We start from the raw sequence: 18,138 nt of genomic DNA, 5'->3' as shown, positions 1-18,138 counted from the left end.
CCCCCCCCTCCTCCTCCTCCTCCTCCTCCTCCTCCTCCTCCTTGAGAGCAGACAGGAAAGACAGTAAAAAAACAGGTGTGTGTGAGTGAAAGAGGGAGAGAGAGATTTTTCTTTTCTTTTTTTATCCGTATTGAAAATGGTATTGAGTATCGAATATTTTCCTTAATATCGATATTGAGTTGAAAATTTTAGTATCATGATCATGATCGTGACAACCTTAGTGCCAGTAACTGTAACTGTCCATCTGATTGGCTCTGGACAACTGCAGTGTCAGAAGGTCAGAATCAAGTTGGTGCCACAGGAGCTAAAAGATGATGGAGACCAGTGTATCGATGGAGAAGGGACAAATTTGAAACACAGAGACATGCACGGAGAATGTGAGGCCAATCTCTGGCCATTATACCCCCCCCCCCCCAAAAAAAAAATAAAAAAGTAACTAAGTAACTTTTACTCTGAGTAAATTTTAAATGAACTACTTTTTACTTTTACTTGAGTAGATTTTTACACCAGTACTTTTACTTTTACTTGAGTAAAATTTCATCAAGGTAACTGTACTTTTACTTGAGTAGATTTTTTTGGTACTCTTTCCACCCCTGCAATTCACCGATAGATATTCTCAAATCACACTCAGACTTCATCATAATACAATAAAACACAATTTCACAACTCTTGTGTATGTGGTTTTGCACAATACTAACCTATTTAAAGAAAAACCAGGACCAGAACATGTCAGGTTGTTGCTCTGTTTATCTCCTGTCGCAGAGTAACCCGGAAGCCGACAAGAGCAACAAGGAAGGTCCCGAGTGGCTACATGTTGCTCTACTGCCTCCTACTGGCACTGTCTGGTCAAGCAGTGAATCTCCACTGACTAATTATAGTTCTTTTTAAACTTGAACTTAATTTTACAGCATGAGCTGGATTACAGTGTTCTCCTGAACATATATAAACCACAACCATGTGACCACATATTTGTGTGTGTCACATAAGTGATTGCTGTCGGAAGATATAACTATTTAAGACTTATATTAACACAAATATATCACTTACTTCTGCTTTAATGTTTATTTCATAAAACACTTTTATTTTGGTGAATTTGGTGATTTCGGAATCCGCTACAGACAGGAACCAGACGAATTCGGAGGTAACAGACACCAGGCTCTTCGCTTGTCCGAAGAGCCTGGTTACGCGAGGCAAGGAGGTGAGAGAGAGCCGGCATGATACCTGTCAGCCAACGATGAGGGCGAGTAGTGAGCAACACACGAGAAAACAAACATACAGATGGTGGGGGAGGGAGGAAGGGTAGAGGGGTTTGTGGAGCCTGCAGGCATGGGGATAAGAAAAGGCAGAAATTACCTGATGGGAGGTGAGAGGGAGCCGGCACGATACCTGTCAGCCTACGATGAGGGCAGCAGAGGCCCAGTGATGTCACGCGTGGCGTGGCCGCCGCCTGAGCGGAGTGAGCAACACACGAGAAAACAAACATTCAGGTGTCGGGGGGGGGTGGGGGTGAACATAGATGGTGAAGGGTAGAGGGGATGGGATGAGATGTGCACGGGAGGTTTGTGGAGCCTGCAGACACGGGGATGAGAAGAAGGCAGAAGATGCCCGATAGAGGTGAGAGAGGGGATGCACGGGGAGATACGACCTGAAGCTGCCGGGGGTATGGCGAGTTTATTGTGCCAAATCATGGATTACCAGGAGTATGAGGGGTGGATAGTGCCACGGTTACCCAGCCAAAGGAGACTGTCGTGTGGAATTGACGTCTGAACTACGTCGCCTCACCTACGTGTTGATAAGTACGTCGCCTCACCTACGCCGCCGCCCCCACCCCCCATCCCTCCTCCCATCCCTCCTCCCCACCACACACACACACCTGCAGTTTGTAAAAAGTAGCTACTACTGCCTAAGCTGCACAAAGCACCGTCAGTGCATATAAAACACAGCTTAGGCCTAAGAAAAACAAAAAGTGAATCCAATATTGAAAGACTGGAATTCACTCAATTACTGTAAATTGGGGAAAGTGACAATGAGGGGATCGACGTAGCCTACTTTTTTTTCTTCCAACTTTATTGAACAACAGACAATTCAGACATTCCAGGTGTCAGTACAATAGCTAGATTTACACATGACAGCATAAGAGTTAACTAAAGAGAGAACAATAGAATTAACAATAAAAAAAAATACATTTCTTGGTGACAGAGCTTGTAATCAATAATGTTCTTGTTATGATGTTTAAGTTCTATGATTTCAGCCCAGAGGAGTGCAATTGTTTTAATGGAGAGAGTATGAGCGATATAAAAAAAAAAGCACGATCGCAGCCTGAAGCAACAGTGTTGCTGCGAGAGGAGGCTGCTTTTAATTTTTCTGACAGCTCTTGCGCTACTTTTAAATATGAAGCTTTATCCATTTAAACTAGGAGCAACATCAACTGTCATTTTAAATTGTGTTTTATATTGTTAAATATTTCACTGATCGCAATTATAACACGAGTGTGTGTTTTATTGGAAGCGAGGCTGGATAGGTTACAGTGAGTTTTTTTTTAGGTGCTGCAGCTACAAGCAAATCTCATAAACAAAGACCTTTTTAAATGTGAAAACAGCGGAAACTTATTCAAGATTTGAGTTTGGGCAACACTGAAATATAACAGGCGACACATCGGAATTAATTTATTCACGGCCACATTAAGTGAAATTATTAACTTTACCGATTATCCATCTGATTATCCGTCCTGCTGCCAGCGAACAACTTCTATCAGTGGTGACTGTATATAAAAGTAAAATAGGCTATAGGCTATAGCTAATGACCTCCTGACGCTCAGCTCAACGGGTGAGGAGAACATCTGTAGGCGGAGACAACTCTCGGCGGAGACGCTCAGAGAGAAAGTCAACAGCAGCGGATCAGCTGATCTCTCCCTCCGTACAAACGCTCCGTTCTGATCCAGCTCCACTGGACTTTCAAAGTAAAGGTGACGCAGCTGTAAATGAGTTAAATGGTGAAACAGCGGCGCCCTTATATCCGATTTTATGATTAAACTCTGAACATAACAGGTTATGAGCTAAGCATAAGTTACCTGTGGACCTGTAGTTTATAGTCACACAGTAGGTTATGTTAATAGACAAGCATCTATGGGACGCTTTTAGCTATTTCATTTAAAACAAATCAGCTCAGCAAAGATGGGAAATAATATCTAATCATAATTAATTCGAGAATGGACGAGAATTAATGCACGTGAGTCTGGCCGCAATAGCGGATCAGATCGGACCATCAGGTCTTTAAGAACTGTAGCAGGAATTAAGCACTTTCAGAGGTTTTGTTCATTCACTAGAACTTGTAACAGACCCGGCTTCTAATTGAGACCGGCTTTTATTTGCTGAAACCTGGAGACAGACCTGACCCAGTGCAACCGGCATCTCCCTTTTCGCCTTTTTTTTTTCCTCCTTTTTGAGAATTTACAGTAGGCTACATGGTCTGGGAGACGCTGTGCGCTAGGCTACTGTAGGGGGATGAGAAGGCTCGTGGTTCAAATGATACTTGATCTAAAGAAGCTCTGTCTGACCAGATGGGGGGGGGGTTACAATAGCCTATCCTCCAGTCTTTAGCCGGTCGCTGCGGAACATCATTAAAAAAAAAAGGAGAAAAAAAAGCGCTGGTCAGTGGTCACGGTGGAGCTGAGAAGAGCGGAGTTGCACTGCTGCAGCTGATCAGCTGACATGTGGTCAAGACACAGACTTGTCCAGGACTTCAAACTCAGAGCTTTCTGTCTTCGGACTGTCCTGACCTGTCCCTCGACATCACACAGGGACAAATCACTTTATGCTGTGATTTAAGTAGGCTATTAAATACAGTAGCCTAGGCTTTAATCATAATAGTGTAGGCTACTGGCACGAAAAACCATTTCTATTCTCACTGTTCTCAGGTCAAATATGCTTAATTTCCATTAATTAGCCTAATTACAAAGCCTCTAATTAATTAGATTAAATCGAATCCAGGCCCTATAATATTGTCCTATAATTCTTACTGACGACGACTGCAGTGAAGTTAGTTTGAAGTTGGATATTCGCTCACTCACTCGCTTCTCAATACATTAAAAATCCATATAAAATATAAGATGTGTTCAAATGCAATAAAAACAGGTGTGTGTCATAGAGGAGGCTTAGCTCTACCCTCCTGTGTTGATTTTGAGTCAACAGGTCACATGACCTGGAGTTATTGAGCTCTAATGCTCATATTTACAGTAGGCCTATAAAATAAATCAAAAATCCATATAAAAATTACACTTGTTTAAATGCAATAAAAACAGGTATGTGTCATAGAGGAGGCTTAGCTCTACCATCCTGTGTTGATTTTGAGCCAACAGGTCACATAACCTGGGAGTTATTGAGCTATAATGCTCATATTTACTGTATAAAATATATTAAAAATTAATTTAAAATAGTAAATGTGTTTAAATGCAATAAAAACAGGTGTGTGTCATAGAGGAGGCTCACCTCTGCCATTCTGTGTTGATTTTGAGCCAACAGGTCACATGAATTTTTTATATATTTTATACAGTAAATATGGGCGTTAGAGCTCAATAACTCCTACTGTAGGTCATGTGACCTGTTGACTCAAAATCAACACAGGACAGAAGATCCAAGTCTCCTCTATGACACTCACCTGTTTTAATAGCATTTAAACACAAATAATATTTTATATGAATTTTGTATGTATTTTATACAGTAAATATGAGCATTATAGCACAATAACTCCTAGGTCATGTGACCTGTTGACTCAAAATCAACACAGGAGGGTAGAGCTAAGCCTCCTCTATGACACAAACCTGTTTTTATTGTATTTGAACACATCTTATATTTTCTATGAATTTTTAATGTAGCCTATTGAGAAGGAGCGAATGTCTGTCAAATATCCAACTTAAAACTAACTTCACTGCAGTCTGACGACGGCGTAGTAGCGACGACGTGTGTTTCACACGTCAATGGTGGCGACGTTAGTTTCACACGTTTGTGGTGACGACGTACTTAGTTCAGACGTCCAGAGCAGGCGTAAATTTGTTGGTAATTCTAACATACGCCGCCGTCACGTCGCCGCCGTCACACGTTCCTTCAGTGCACTCGCCGTGACGTCGCCGCCGGTCTCTCATCTGCTGTCCCATCCACTCCCATTCAAAAATCCACACGTTCAGACGGCGACGGGAGGGGAGGTTGCTCCTTCTCCTACTCCTGGTAATCCATGATTTGGCACAATAAACTCGCCATAGGCGGTGGCGGCGTGGAGCGACGAGGAAGCGCGTCGTGTCCCCTCGAGAAATCGAGGCAACTGAGGAAGGAAGGGGTTGACCCGGGTATTTGTAGGCTTGACCGGTGATTAGAGGTGTGGTTGAGGCGTGGCCCTGCTCCTGAACTTAAGTTAACTTTCATTTTTTCAAAAGCAATGAAACAAAATACAGGTCATACTGTAAATTGATGCCAATATCTGTGCTCCTCATCATATTGTTCTCTCCTCTTGTTACGGGGGGGCAATAAGGTCATAGCCTGGATTTTAATAAGATCCAATCTAGAATTTCCCGACAAGGACTGCTCAGCAACTGTGTTGAAAAAAAGAAGAAAAAAAATTCCTGTAACTAAATGAAGTCTGGGTATGTAATTCTGGTGGGTATGTGTCAGTATGAGAATGAAGAAATACATAAATAGGTCGAGGCAAATGAAAAGTGAAGAAGGAGATTATAGAAATTATACAGCTTTTCTAACCACACACGTCACACACACACATTGCCTAAAACATGCTGACACTGGGAAACCGCAGTAGGGGGGGACCGGGGATGGTTGTAACAGCATCGCTTTCACCAATAATGTGATAAATATCATGTGTACCACTCACTCAGTGACATTGCATATGAATTTGCATGGCTGTGTCAATAAGTGTGTAGGTTTTACAGAAACTGATATTTTGGACCAAGCTTAAATTTTGACTAGTTATTGATACCGTTGGAGTTTGAATTAACTTGTATAAGATGAAAGAGCAGGTTCTTAGGTAAAATATGAGTCATTTCATCAATGTTTATTTCAAACCACCATGCTGGTACAGCTAAACAATGACTGACAGGGGTGGGGATGGTTGTAACACCTTTTATCTTTGTTGTCTTATGTGTCACCATCTTTCCTGGAATTATACACGGACTATGAGCTGCTTCTGACCTCCTGCTGAAGGTTTCCATTCATTCATGTACAACATTCACTGGTATTATCAGAATACCGTAAGATAGCTTTCTAATGTTAGGATCCACACCACTGATACAATGAGGTATTTTTGTTCACAGATAGCCTAGATGCTTTAGTGTTGTAACATGCATAATAAACTTACATAGATGCATGTTTTTTTGGTTTGTTCTCAGTTTTTAGTTTTTAATCTCACTGTTCCAATTGACCCCAGGTTGTGTTACAATATGGGGTTGGTTGTAACAGTGGCACTCCTTGCATTTGACATCAAATAGTGAATTATGTTATATAGTTTGAGAGGTTTAGGGCATTGCTATTTGTAGAGAACAAATGAGGGGACTCTGGATCAACATTTGGGAGCCCTACCACGAACACTCTGCAAGTTATGGGAGCTGAGACAAAAAGTGTTACCGGTCTCCCCTACATCAGTGTTGTTGTGCAGGAGGAATGCAGTCACCACTAGATGGCAGCCACCATAGGGCCACTGAGGACACAAGTCATTTACTGTAAACCAATTACTGTAAACCTCCTCATTCATCAGGTGTTGGTTCTCTGACAGCACCCAGGACGAGCTCCAGATCTGGTGAGGAGGCTTTTCTTTAATTTCATCCTTTGGAATTTATCTGTCCTCTTTTCTTTTGTTGTGTTTTATTGGATTTCCCTCTCAATAAAATTAGACACATGAAGGGCTGACAGCAATTAGACACTCGTCATGGATTACAGAAGACAAATTGGTATTTGGTACTGTATTTTGTCTCGAGTTCTTCCTACTTGATCAACAACTTTTTTTTTTTCACTTGAGTTATTTCTGCACTCTTTAAAGGCAGTTTGTGCAAAATGTGAGATACATTTGTACTGTATTATTATTGCCAAATTTGTGCTGCATCTCCTCCACCAGATTGAAAATTGATGAGAGGCCTTTGCAGAGCTGGATGAGAAATAATATTAACTGTGTTTGAAGATCAATATTGTAAAAAGACATTTTAAAACAGATTTTATTCATTACAGTAAAGACAAGACTGAGATAGAATAAAATGGTAAATAGCTAGAAACAATGGGGTGAGAGGTAAGGGAATATCTATCTACACTCTGACTGAACATATTTGATTTATCCATAAGGATTTGAGTTGTTTTTTTCAAATGTGAAAAAACAACAACAACAAAAAAACATGTTAAATTAAGAATGAAATGTGGATTACTGTAAATTATAAGGTTTTGTACAGATGACGATGTGCTTCTGTGTGTATTTCATGTTTGCACAACGAGAGTCAAACACATTTAAATGTGGGTAAATGTGGATTTTTATGACCTTTGACTATGCAGACTGAGCTTCTGCCTCACTGAAGACAAACAGCTGTGTCGCAATTTATCCCGTCAGGCTTCAGGAGCGTGTGTGTGTGTGTGTGTGTGTGCGTGTGCGTGTGTGTGTGTGTGTGTGTGTGTGTGTGTGTGTGTGCGTGCGTGCGTGCGTGCGTGCGTGCGACAAGCATGATTGGACTTGTTGTTCTGAACAGGGACTCTCTGTTGTTGACTCATTGTGTGAACAGAGGCAGCACAAATCTGATTCGGATTTGATGAATAAGAGTTTCTCCATTGTGGGAATTCCTGAACTTGGGGTTCAGTTGTGCAATGTCCCTCAGCTAACTGGATATAAGACGCTGAGTGTTTGGGTGCAGGTCCAGAAGAGAAGCCTGGACTCTGTGGAGCACATCATGAAGGTGCTCTAATATCAACAACTAGATATAGTTTGGTTTGATCATAAATATTCTTATCTTTTAATTACTTTACTTGATTTTTGTTCACAGCTGGATGTAGCAGTTTCCCTGCCGTCTTTGGTGTTCCTGCTCAGCTGTGTGTCTACAGCTAGGTAGGTATTATAGATTATAGTGAATAGATAGATGAAGGCTACATCACTTGTGCTGTATGGTACATGCACTCAAGAGAAGAAGATGACACAAATGTTTTTAATGATGTTAATGTGTATTTGTCTCAGTGGTCAGCAGCGTGTGAACTGCAGATGGGCGGCTTACGGAGACTGGTCTGAGTGTGATGGCTGCACCAGGACAAAGGTACTTTAAAGGATCACATACTAATATTTTACTCATGAGAAAAATGTGCATTGGTTGCTTGAAAATGTGGCCAAAACTTAATCCTACATGTTCACTTCCCTTATTAAATGGTCTGCACTGTAAGATACTAACTAACTCGGTTGGGACCAAAGTTATGTCCGCAGACGTGAGTCCCCACAATGCAAGTGTGTGAACTGTTCTGTTTCCTCCACACTGCAGTAGAGTAAACAGAATACAGCTGATATTTCACAATTATAGTGAGTTTTCCAATGATTGTTGGTCAGACTTTTTAGATAAATCCACAAAGCAGATCATGAATCATGCTGGATGTATTGTGGGGTCCTTCATATACATCCAGGCTCACTAGAGACTTTTGGAGTAAATGTCTTTGTTGCTTTTGTGAAAATCAAGTGAAATTAGTTGTAATTTGGGATACTTTAATTCATCTCTCCAATATCTACTGTAGTAGCATTTGCCTGCATTTGTAAAAGTAAAAGTCAAGGGGGGTTCTTATCATCATTGTGTTTGGCCTGCGTTATTTAATTCATTCGTGTACATACATTTGTGCTGTTTCCCTTTCAGGTGCGTACTCGCCACGTTGAAGTGTATGCCCAGTTTGGTGGAGCACCATGTTCAGGACAAGCAACACAAACACAACCATGCGTCCCACAGAAAGCATGTCCACTGCAAACAGGATGTGGAGACAGGTTCCGCTGCACCTCAGGTGAGATACATTATATACCCCCCAAAAAAGAAGATTTCTAAATTGTGTCTGTTTTATGTGAATTTATGTGATTATTGAAACCCTGATCTCAGGTCAGTGTATCAGCCAGACTTTGGTGTGTAACGGAGACCAGGACTGTGTAGATGGACTGGATGAGAGAGGCTGTGACCAAGACAACAGCCCGTACGTATGTGACCTCGACAAGACGCCTCCCAACTCTGACTTCACAGGCCAAGGGTGAGTCACTCCACCTCCATGATATTGGGGACAAGGACAAACTATAGGACAATTGGATAACCATATTTAAAACTCAGTATGTTGCCAGCTGTTGGATACACAATCCTGCTGTATCATGTTTTACAGGTATGACGTGTTAACAGGGAAACTGAGAGGAAGTGTGATCAACACTAAGAGCTTTGGAGGCCAGTGCAGGAAGGTGTTCAGTGGTACCGACAGAGTCTATTACAGACTGCCACAGAGCGTCCTCAGGTACAGCTTTGAGGTGAGTCAATCACTGTACAGTTGGTTTTCATGTTAGTCACAGCCCTGACTTCTCTGACTACGGTGAATCTGATCTGAATTAACATATAGAATGACAGCATTCCATGTACTAGTCAAGTTAGTTGCTGCATCACAGCGACGATTCACTGAGTCACCAAATAAACAGTGTACATGCTTAAATAAAGCAATACCTATTTATACCACCAATTATTTTATTTAGCATTACTGGGATTCATCTATTTAAAAAAAAAGTTTTAGAAAGATCTTTCCTGTAATTAAAAAACAATAAATGAAAAACAGTAAGAGTCTAGAGCCATGCTAATATGTAGCTCTGTAAGGCTAATGTCAACATGCTAACATTAGCAAAATGACAATGCTGGTATTGTGTTGAACACAATGTCCAGCTGTGATGAGAAGATCACTTTTGCATGTGGCCTATTTTGTCTTAAACTAGGTATTGGACAAATTAACAGTTTTGAAATGATGATGTTGGTAGTTTGACTCCAGAGAGCACAACTGTTAAGAGTTCATCCTGAGGAGAAAATGATGCCTCTTCCATTGTACAGTTGTTGAACCTACTGATGTGGACTGAAACTAAATGTGTTTAACACAGCTTTGGTTGTTTGTGCTGCAGGTGACAGTGAACAATGATGAGAGCGATGAATCCTATGACAACTCCTGGGCCTACATGCAACACATCCAATCCAACGCCTTATTCGAACATGACCGCCGCACCTTCCACAAAGACCTCACCAAAACTACGGTAATGATATGACCTCACGCATCTTAATGGTTTGTGTCTGACAGTCTTAAAGAGTGACTTGCTGTCGTTTGGTCTCTGTCACTGGTTGGGTTAAAGGAAAATGACATGGTCTCTTTTGTCCAGGCCCACAGGTTGATAATCCTGAAGAACAGAGTGGAACTGGCCCAGTTCCAAAACTCTGCCCCTCGGTATCTTACACTGGCCGAAGGTTTCTGGAAGGCCCTGTCCTCTCTGCCGCTCACGTACGACTACTCTGCCTACCGCCAGCTGCTGGAGGTGTACGGCACACACTACCTCTCTGAGGGCTCACTCGGAGGCGAATACCAAGCCTTGCTGGAATTTGACCGAAAGGCACTTGTTGCATCTGGTAAGAGCTTTAGATTTGTTGATTAACTTGAAAGAACAAAAGTTTTTAAATATGTAGGCTAATTATAGCTCACTCATAATAAACATTTTTATTGGCCAAAATGTGGTGTCAATTTGAGCATTTTGAACTGTTTTAAATCTGTTGTCCCTGTGTTGCTTGTGTAAAGAAATAACAGATATCGAGTACCAGAGGTGTTGGAGAAAGGTGAAACGCCGTTTTTTTTTCTGGAAGAAAGTGACAGTCACCTGTGAAAAACTGACACGATCCATGTCCTCCGGCGAGAGTGAGTGAAAACCTTTGCATTTAGACTTTCTGACCGTACAGTTTGTAGGATCAAAGAAATTATTCATTTCAATTTTATTTGAATAGATGATATCAACAGTGACAACCATGCACACTAGATTCTCTGCTCAGAGTACATGGAACATTTTGCAGTCAGAGCTCAAACTCCAAAGTCTGGTATCTCTGAATGTATTCAAATCCATGATAAATTCCGTTACATCCAGGCTTCAGGAGTGCAAATGTTTAACTAATTTTTGTAAATTATTTTAACTAATTTTGAAAATTCAATTGTTATTGTATTCTATTTGTTTGTTTCTTCTTGTGACTATGTGTTGAAACTTTATGTGCTGCCATTCTTGGCCAGGTCTCTCTTGCAAAAGAGATCTTGGATCTCAATGGGACAAACCTGATTAAATAAAGGTTATAATAATAATAAAAATTCTGTTGTCATTTGTCCACAGGATACGATAGGAGCAAGAAGCCAATTAAGGTCAACGTTATTGGCGGAAGTGGAGCCTTCATAAGCGCTTTGTCTGTTCTGGATCTGGAAAACCCAGAAGCTAATGCAGAGGTCTATGAGAACTGGGCGTCATCCGTCAGAGACTTCCCTCAAGTCATAGACCAGAAGGTGTGTGAGAGCTGATACATCAGATTATTCCTTATGCGACACGTGTTGATATAGATCATCCAACCTCCTTGTTTTCAGACAAGAAGCAGACAAACGGTTTTGAAGAAATAACATGTAAAGCTGACAGACCTTAATAGCTTTTGATTACTGGTTAATCATCTTAACACTGACTTTGTGAAGTGGTTGAAAACACTCTTAACTTGGTCAAAAGTGACACTTGAAATATGCCAATATAGCAATTTAATCACAGTCTGTTGTCACTGTAAATTCTCAACTGTCAGTATTTTGTGTATTGTCAGTTGGAGACGTCAGTTTTTTTTGTTGTCGATAGCGGCCAATCCATGGTGCTCATCATTTTTGATGTGCATTGCATATCAGACACATACATGGCTGACATGTTGTTATGTGTGGTGGTCTGTTGTGCACCAGCATACTTAACAAGCCAGGATGTGGGGCTACAGCACACAGGAGCATCACCTCTAATTGGCTCTCCAATATTATGCTCTTAGAGATTTAAAAATACATTAAAAAGAGTTTTGGGTCTTAAAACGACAAATATATCTTCTTATGGATCAACATTATAAAATATGAGGACGTAAATAGGACCTTTAAATTTCTTGTTTACAGTAATATTATGTGTATTTCTTTGTTTTCTGCTAATTTCTAAGTTGTACACTGTCATTTGTTTTTCCAGCTGCGTCCTCTCTATGAGCTGGTGAAGGAAGTCCAGTGTGCAGGTTTGAAAAAGCTCCTCCTGAAAAGAGCAACAGAGGAATACCTGGCAGAGGAGCATCCCTGTCACTGCCAGCCCTGCCAGAACAACGGCCAGCCACTGCTGACGGGCTCCGAGTGTAGCTGCGTTTGCCGCCCGGGAACCTCAGGACAAGCCTGTGAGAATGGAGCTGTGATTGGAGAGCAACCAGGTAAACAGCACTTTTATTTAGTCTCTTATTTATTACTGTAATAAGTTAAAGGTCCAGTGTGTAATATTTGTCAAGGTTTATTGGCAAAATCTGAATATACCAATGAATATATTCGTATGAGTGTATAATCACTATAAAATAAAATCTGTTTGGTTTTCATAGCCTTATAATTCTTCTTTTATATAGCTTATATAGCTTGCTTGGAGAGTGTCGCCATTTTCGCTGCCATGTTTGTACAGAATGGAAAATCCAGCCAACCAGAGAACACGTTTCAAGAGTTTCACATTCATTATACAATAGAATTATTTAGTAATAGATAGATAATAGAATTTGTATGCTAGATGTCACTGTTTTCCCCTCATTTTACACACTGAACTGATTGGCTTTTACATTGATGTTAGAATGTTTAAAAATAATTAAAGAAAAGGTTCTAAAAAAGCCTGTATTGTTTCAACACTGTAACAGTATATCCACATGAGCCAACATTCAATCCATTCTTAGTTTAGGTAGGTAGATTACGGAAGCCGAGAACGGCCAGGTCCGTATAAATTTTTTTTATTACCGTTTTCTCGTGATAACGACTTATTATTTCGTTATCTCGAGATAACAAGGTCCGTTTTCTCGTGATAACGAATTAATTTATTTCGTTATCTCGAGATAACAAAGACCGTTTTCTCGTGATAACGAAATAATCATAGAATGTGTCGTTGACATGGTTGCCATGGTTGCCAGCAACAGGAGGATACTGTTCAGCTCGAGCATGGGGCAGTTAACTTTTCTACTCTAGCCTACTCACTGGTGTGATTATTGTCCACACCAGCTGTCAACAATAACTTACCAGTAAGTTACACTTAACGTTAGTTTGTATAACGTCACTGTGCTGGGTTTATTTAAGGGGCTACCCGGCCGGTGGTCCCATCTATCCTGTTTCAGCTAAGCTAACGTTAGCTACTGGCTGCTGCTGCTGTCAGAAATCACAACCTTATCTCGAACCATCCAACCATGTCAACCACACATTCTATGATTATTTCATTATCACGAGAAAACGGTCTTTGTTATCTCGAGATAACGAAATAAATTAATTCGTTATCACGATAAAACAGACTTTGTTATCTCGAGATAACGAAATAATAAGTCGTTATCACGAGAAAACGATAATAAAAAAATTTATACGGACTTGGCCCTTTAGGGCTTCCGTAGTTCATGAGCTTTATCTGAGCAGCAACTAGCTAACATTACCTTAGCTGAAGCTGCCATAACGTAGTCTACTCTCATGTGTTTATGCTAACCTGTAGCCCCTTAAATAAACCCAGCTCAGTAAACAAATTAACGTTAAGTGTAACTTACCGGTACTTCATTGTTGACAGCTCCTCAGAGCAGACTAACGTTAGTGGCAGCTCTTGAAGGCTGAAATCAGGATGATGTGATCACATTAATCAGCTCACTGATTTGAGTTCTACACATGGTTTTGGGCAATTATCCCACGAAAAACATCTCTTCTGTTACGTTAGATCTGTAGATGTGTAGTGTTTCCAACAGACTCGCTTTAGTAGCCTCCTGCTACGAACATACAGCGGCTAACCAGCTGCTACCATGGATGTATTATATAAACCGTCTTTGATTATATTAACCCCGTAAACAGAAGCGATTGCACCGGGGAAACATGTTGCTAGGCAACCATGTCAACGACACATTGTATGATTATTTCGTTATCACGAGAAAACAGTCTTTGTTATCTCGAGATAACGAAATAAATTAATTCGTTATCACGAGAAAACGGACTTTGTTATCTCGAGATAACGAAATAATAAGTCGTTATCACGAGAAAACGATAATAAAAAAAAATATTATGGACGTGGCCGTTCTCGGCTTCCGTAGTAGATAGACAGACAGATAGATAGATAGATAGATAGATAGATAGATAGATAGATAGATAGATAGATAGATAGATAGATAGATAGATAGATAGATAGATAGATAGATAGATAGATAGATAGATAGATAGATAGATAGATAGATGGACTTATGCCAAGTTATGGCGTAAGTTACATTTATTCATGGTGCAACAAAACTTAACATTTTATGTCATGATGTTAGCATGATAAATTCCCTCACAAACAATGGGCGAAGCAAGTAAGAGAATCTTTGTTTGTTTGTGTCAGGGGTGATCCATGGCAGCTGGAGCTGCTGGTCGTCCTGGGGGTCTTGTACTGATGGCCAGAAGAGGAGGACACGGAGCTGTAACAACCCTGCTCCCAGGAGAGGAGGCCTCTCCTGCATAGGACCACCAGAGGATCACAGTCCTTGTGAGGAGCCGGAGATCCAGTATTTAAAGTACGGAAACAAACACACACTCATCTGTCATGCAGTCGCAGGACACACTTACACACACTTTCAGTAACCCTACACTTATTTATAGCAAAATACATATGCATGTTTCTGAACACATCCTGATGACAGTTGTGAAATCCTTAATGATCTGATCATTGTGACTCTAATCTAATCCAAACACTTTATTTTCACTTTTCTCATTGTAAAATGTTTGTGTACAGGACGATGGAGCCTCAGTGCTTCGGTCTTTCTGTGACTCCACCACAGAAATGTGGTTCTCCTCCAAACCTCCACAACGGATATGTTGAGGTGAGTCTGCAACATGATATTTCTTTTATTTTTCATTGTGCAGACTTTTGGGCTTTTCTATTTCTGTGACCACAAGTGATTAAAGGCTGCACTGCTGTTGTTGTTTTCTCAGGATCCTAAAGATTATTACCTGGTTGGAAACAGGGTGCAGTATGCCTGCATAAGTGGCTATTACCTCACTGGAAATGCTGTAGCTCAGTGCACCGGAAACCAGAGGTGGACAACAGAAACTAGAGTTTGTAGACGTAAGTGTTGTGTTCTTTTTATCATTGTTTCAGTATGCATTAGCAGGACATGTCACTATAACACATAAACAGGTGATAAGATATTACTTTTGCTCATAATCCCTCTCTTCATGTCCTAGGGGCCACATGTGGGGATCCCCCTCTCAACAGAGACGTCATTGCCACGCCCACCAAAGCAGCCTATCAGATTGGAGACAGATTGTCCCTCTCCTGTCCTGCGCATTCGGTGCTAGATGGAGAGGAGTCGGAGATCATGTGCAATCCCAGCCTGATATGGTCTCCCTCTCCAGAAAGCATTCACTGTAAAGCAGGTACATTTATTCTCAGAATCAGCCACATATTTTACTTTTTTTTCAGAGAACAGGAACATACAAAACATAACAAAATCTCTTTTAGTCTCCTGATTATAAAAAAAATATATACACTGCCCATTCAAAAAAGAAAAGTCACTACTTGGATTTAACTAAACTAATAGTTCAGAGCCTCCCATTGGATAATTAATGCATGGATGATGTTTTAGCTGGCAACAACTTATCTAACCCTAACTAATGCAGTCAGTACAGTAGCTTCTCATTTCTTGTCAGAAGACACATACTGTGGGTCGTGGAGAAGATGTTAATCTGTTTGAGAAGGGTCAAATTATTGACATGCATCAAGCAAATAAAACATCCAATGAGATTGCTGAGACTAAAATTGGGTTAAGAACTGTTCATCACATTATTAAAATCTGGAAGGAGAGTGGGGAACCATCTAGCCAGGCTAGCGCCGCCTACTGGTTCCGGCAAATTTCATTTGCCTCAACCATGTAGTCAGGAAACTAGCAATGCGTTCCGGTTTGCTCCGTCCGCCAGAGCGGACGGAGCAATCAGCGAACAGACGGGTAAGTGAAGGCGATGACGTTGAACTCAAGCGCTCAAGATTAACCTATGAGCTTAGCCGGTGTATAGCACACGTGACCACCAAGCAGCAGCGATTAGTTGAAGCAAATGTAAGCAACCGCCTCCCGGAAGCAAACAAATCCCTATGGCTCGTGTTCAGACGCTACATGAAATGTAATGAAATAAGCGGCTGATGCATCAGGCTAGGAACCATCATCTTCAAGGAAGAAATGTGGTCCAATGTGACCACAGAGTCCAGACCTTAACCACATTGAGAATCTTTGAAAATGAATGCAACTCTGAACGGAAATAAATGTTGTGACATTGCAGAAGCTTACTGATGCCACAGCAAATGCATGTCGAAATCAAAGCTAAAGGCGGTCCAACGAAATTTGGACAGGCAGTGTATATAGTGTACCACAGCTTCAGTGAAAAGACCTTTACTGTACCTAATTGTTACTCCACCCCGAGAGGAGAGGAGAGGAGAGGAGAGGAGAGGAGAGGAGGAGAAGGGAGGAGAGGAGAGGAGAGGAGAGGAGAGGAGAGGAGAGGAGAGGAGAGGAGAGGAGGGGAGGAAAGGAGAGGAGAGGAGGGGAAAGGAGAGGGCTCTGAGGTAACTGTGGTAACATATAATTATATTTAAAGTTAACGTGGTGTTTTGGGAAAGAGTTGTCTTCTGCACATTCAGCAGATACCTAGAGGTATTTAGCATTTATTTGGTGTTATTATCTCTATCTTTTACTGTGCATCTTCTGAGAGTAACTCCACTACTCACTTCTCTTTTAGTTCAGTTTTACCTTCTGCTGCAGGAAATATCTGACTCTTTAGCTGCTAAGTGATGCTCTTTGTTATACTCTTAGTTAATTGCTAGCTCTGTCTGTCTTTTGGTGCTGAGCAACTGCAGTATTAGTTGATGACCTTTTATTAAAAGCTAACCCTTTCACATCTAATGGGTCAAATGATTTTCATGTTCCTGGGGGGTACACACACACACACACCAATTATGCTGTCTTTATTCATTATTCTCAGCTCCTACATCACCTTCTCCTCCATCTGGCATCAACTGCAAATTATGGGAGAAATTAGGAAAGACTGGGTGTGTGTGCAAAATGCCATTTGAGTGCTCGTGAGTATGACATTTGAAAATTATTCCAACATTATAAAGATGGAAGTGACTGGTCTAAAAGCACAGCAAATGAGATACTGATTTTGTTATGTATTGTCTTCATGCAGGACTTCTCTGCAGCTGTGCGCCAGACTTCGCTTGCCACAACCTCGTCTAACTAGCGTCTGTCAGCTTGGAGCTCTGCGTTGTATCGGACGCTCCTTCACGTTGGTCGGTGACAGTGACTGTAACCAGCCAGAGGAGACGTTCACATCCTGTGCAGCCTGCAGTCCAGGGACAGTCTGTCAGGGTGAGTCTGATGGGTGTAATTCAAACTTTTTTATTGTAATTAATGATTATTTTAACATGGGTATGTATATGTCACTGCATCTGTATCATTATTCTTTCTTTTCTAGAGTCAGCAAGAAAATGCATATGCCAGAATCCATCAGAGTGCCCTACAGACTCCACACCCCTGTGCGTTCGCTCTGCTGATGGCAGCGTTGCCACGATGATGACCGAATGCGAGGTGGGGGCCAAGCGGTGTGCTGGGGAGCAGCTGAACGTGATCAGTATTGAGGATTGTCCAGTATAAAGATGGCGGTTGTAAATTCACTTTGAAGTATCACTCTCAGGTTTTTACTTTATTAATTCATATCTTTTCTTACTCTTGAATGATGTAAATAGACTCTGTCGACCTGCTGGACCCACTGCCCAGAAACCACACGTTGTCAGCTAAATGGTTTATTAACACATGTGATCTGGATTTAAATGTACATAAAAACTGAACCCAGTAAC

At 41.1% G+C, this 18,138-nt stretch overlaps 1 protein-coding gene across 2 annotated transcripts; it reads left to right on the top strand.

Moving 5' to 3' along the window:
- The first annotated feature begins 7,741 nt into the window (after positions 1 to 7,741).
- On the top strand, positions 7,742 to 18,138 carry LOC146977596 (complement component C7-like). Of its 2 annotated transcripts, none has more exons than XM_085793940.1 (18): positions 7,742 to 7,933; positions 8,021 to 8,082; positions 8,209 to 8,284; positions 8,867 to 9,008; positions 9,101 to 9,245; positions 9,372 to 9,510; positions 10,144 to 10,272; positions 10,396 to 10,646; positions 10,813 to 10,922; positions 11,383 to 11,549; positions 12,244 to 12,472; positions 14,635 to 14,806; positions 15,025 to 15,112; positions 15,225 to 15,357; positions 15,477 to 15,668; positions 17,265 to 17,361; positions 17,469 to 17,650; positions 17,757 to 18,126. In XM_085793940.1, the coding sequence occupies exons 1-18, from the start codon at positions 7,790 to 7,792 to the stop codon at positions 17,933 to 17,935; spliced, it is 2,637 nt and encodes an 878-aa protein (XP_085650066.1). In that variant the 5' UTR covers positions 7,742 to 7,789; the 3' UTR covers positions 17,936 to 18,126. The 2 variants fall into 2 exon arrangements, with proteins under 2 accessions (XP_085650066.1, XP_085650065.1); XM_085793939.1 differs by having other exon boundaries at positions 7,743 to 7,933; positions 10,396 to 10,639; positions 10,806 to 10,922; positions 17,757 to 18,138.

This window comes from Trachurus japonicus, chromosome 12 (genome assembly GCF_045865225.1).
Source record: "Trachurus japonicus isolate A0001 chromosome 12, Traja_1.0".
Taxonomy (NCBI): Eukaryota; Metazoa; Chordata; class Actinopteri; order Carangiformes; family Carangidae; genus Trachurus; species Trachurus japonicus.
Note: the sequence above shows the minus strand (reverse complement) of the source record. Positions and strands in the feature narration are given on the sequence as shown.

Excerpts from the sequence above, each read along its gene's own strand:
- LOC146977596 (XM_085793939.1), top strand. The coding sequence starts at position 7,790 with ATGAATAAGAGTTTCTCCATTGTGGGAATTCCTGAACTTGGGGTTCAG. Across the intron at positions 15,113-15,224 it reads TCCACAACGGATATGTTGAG|GATCCTAAAGATTATTACCT; the intron begins GTGAGTCTGCAA and ends TTGTTTTCTCAG. Across the intron at positions 15,669-17,264 it reads AAGCATTCACTGTAAAGCAG|CTCCTACATCACCTTCTCCT; the intron begins GTACATTTATTC and ends CATTATTCTCAG.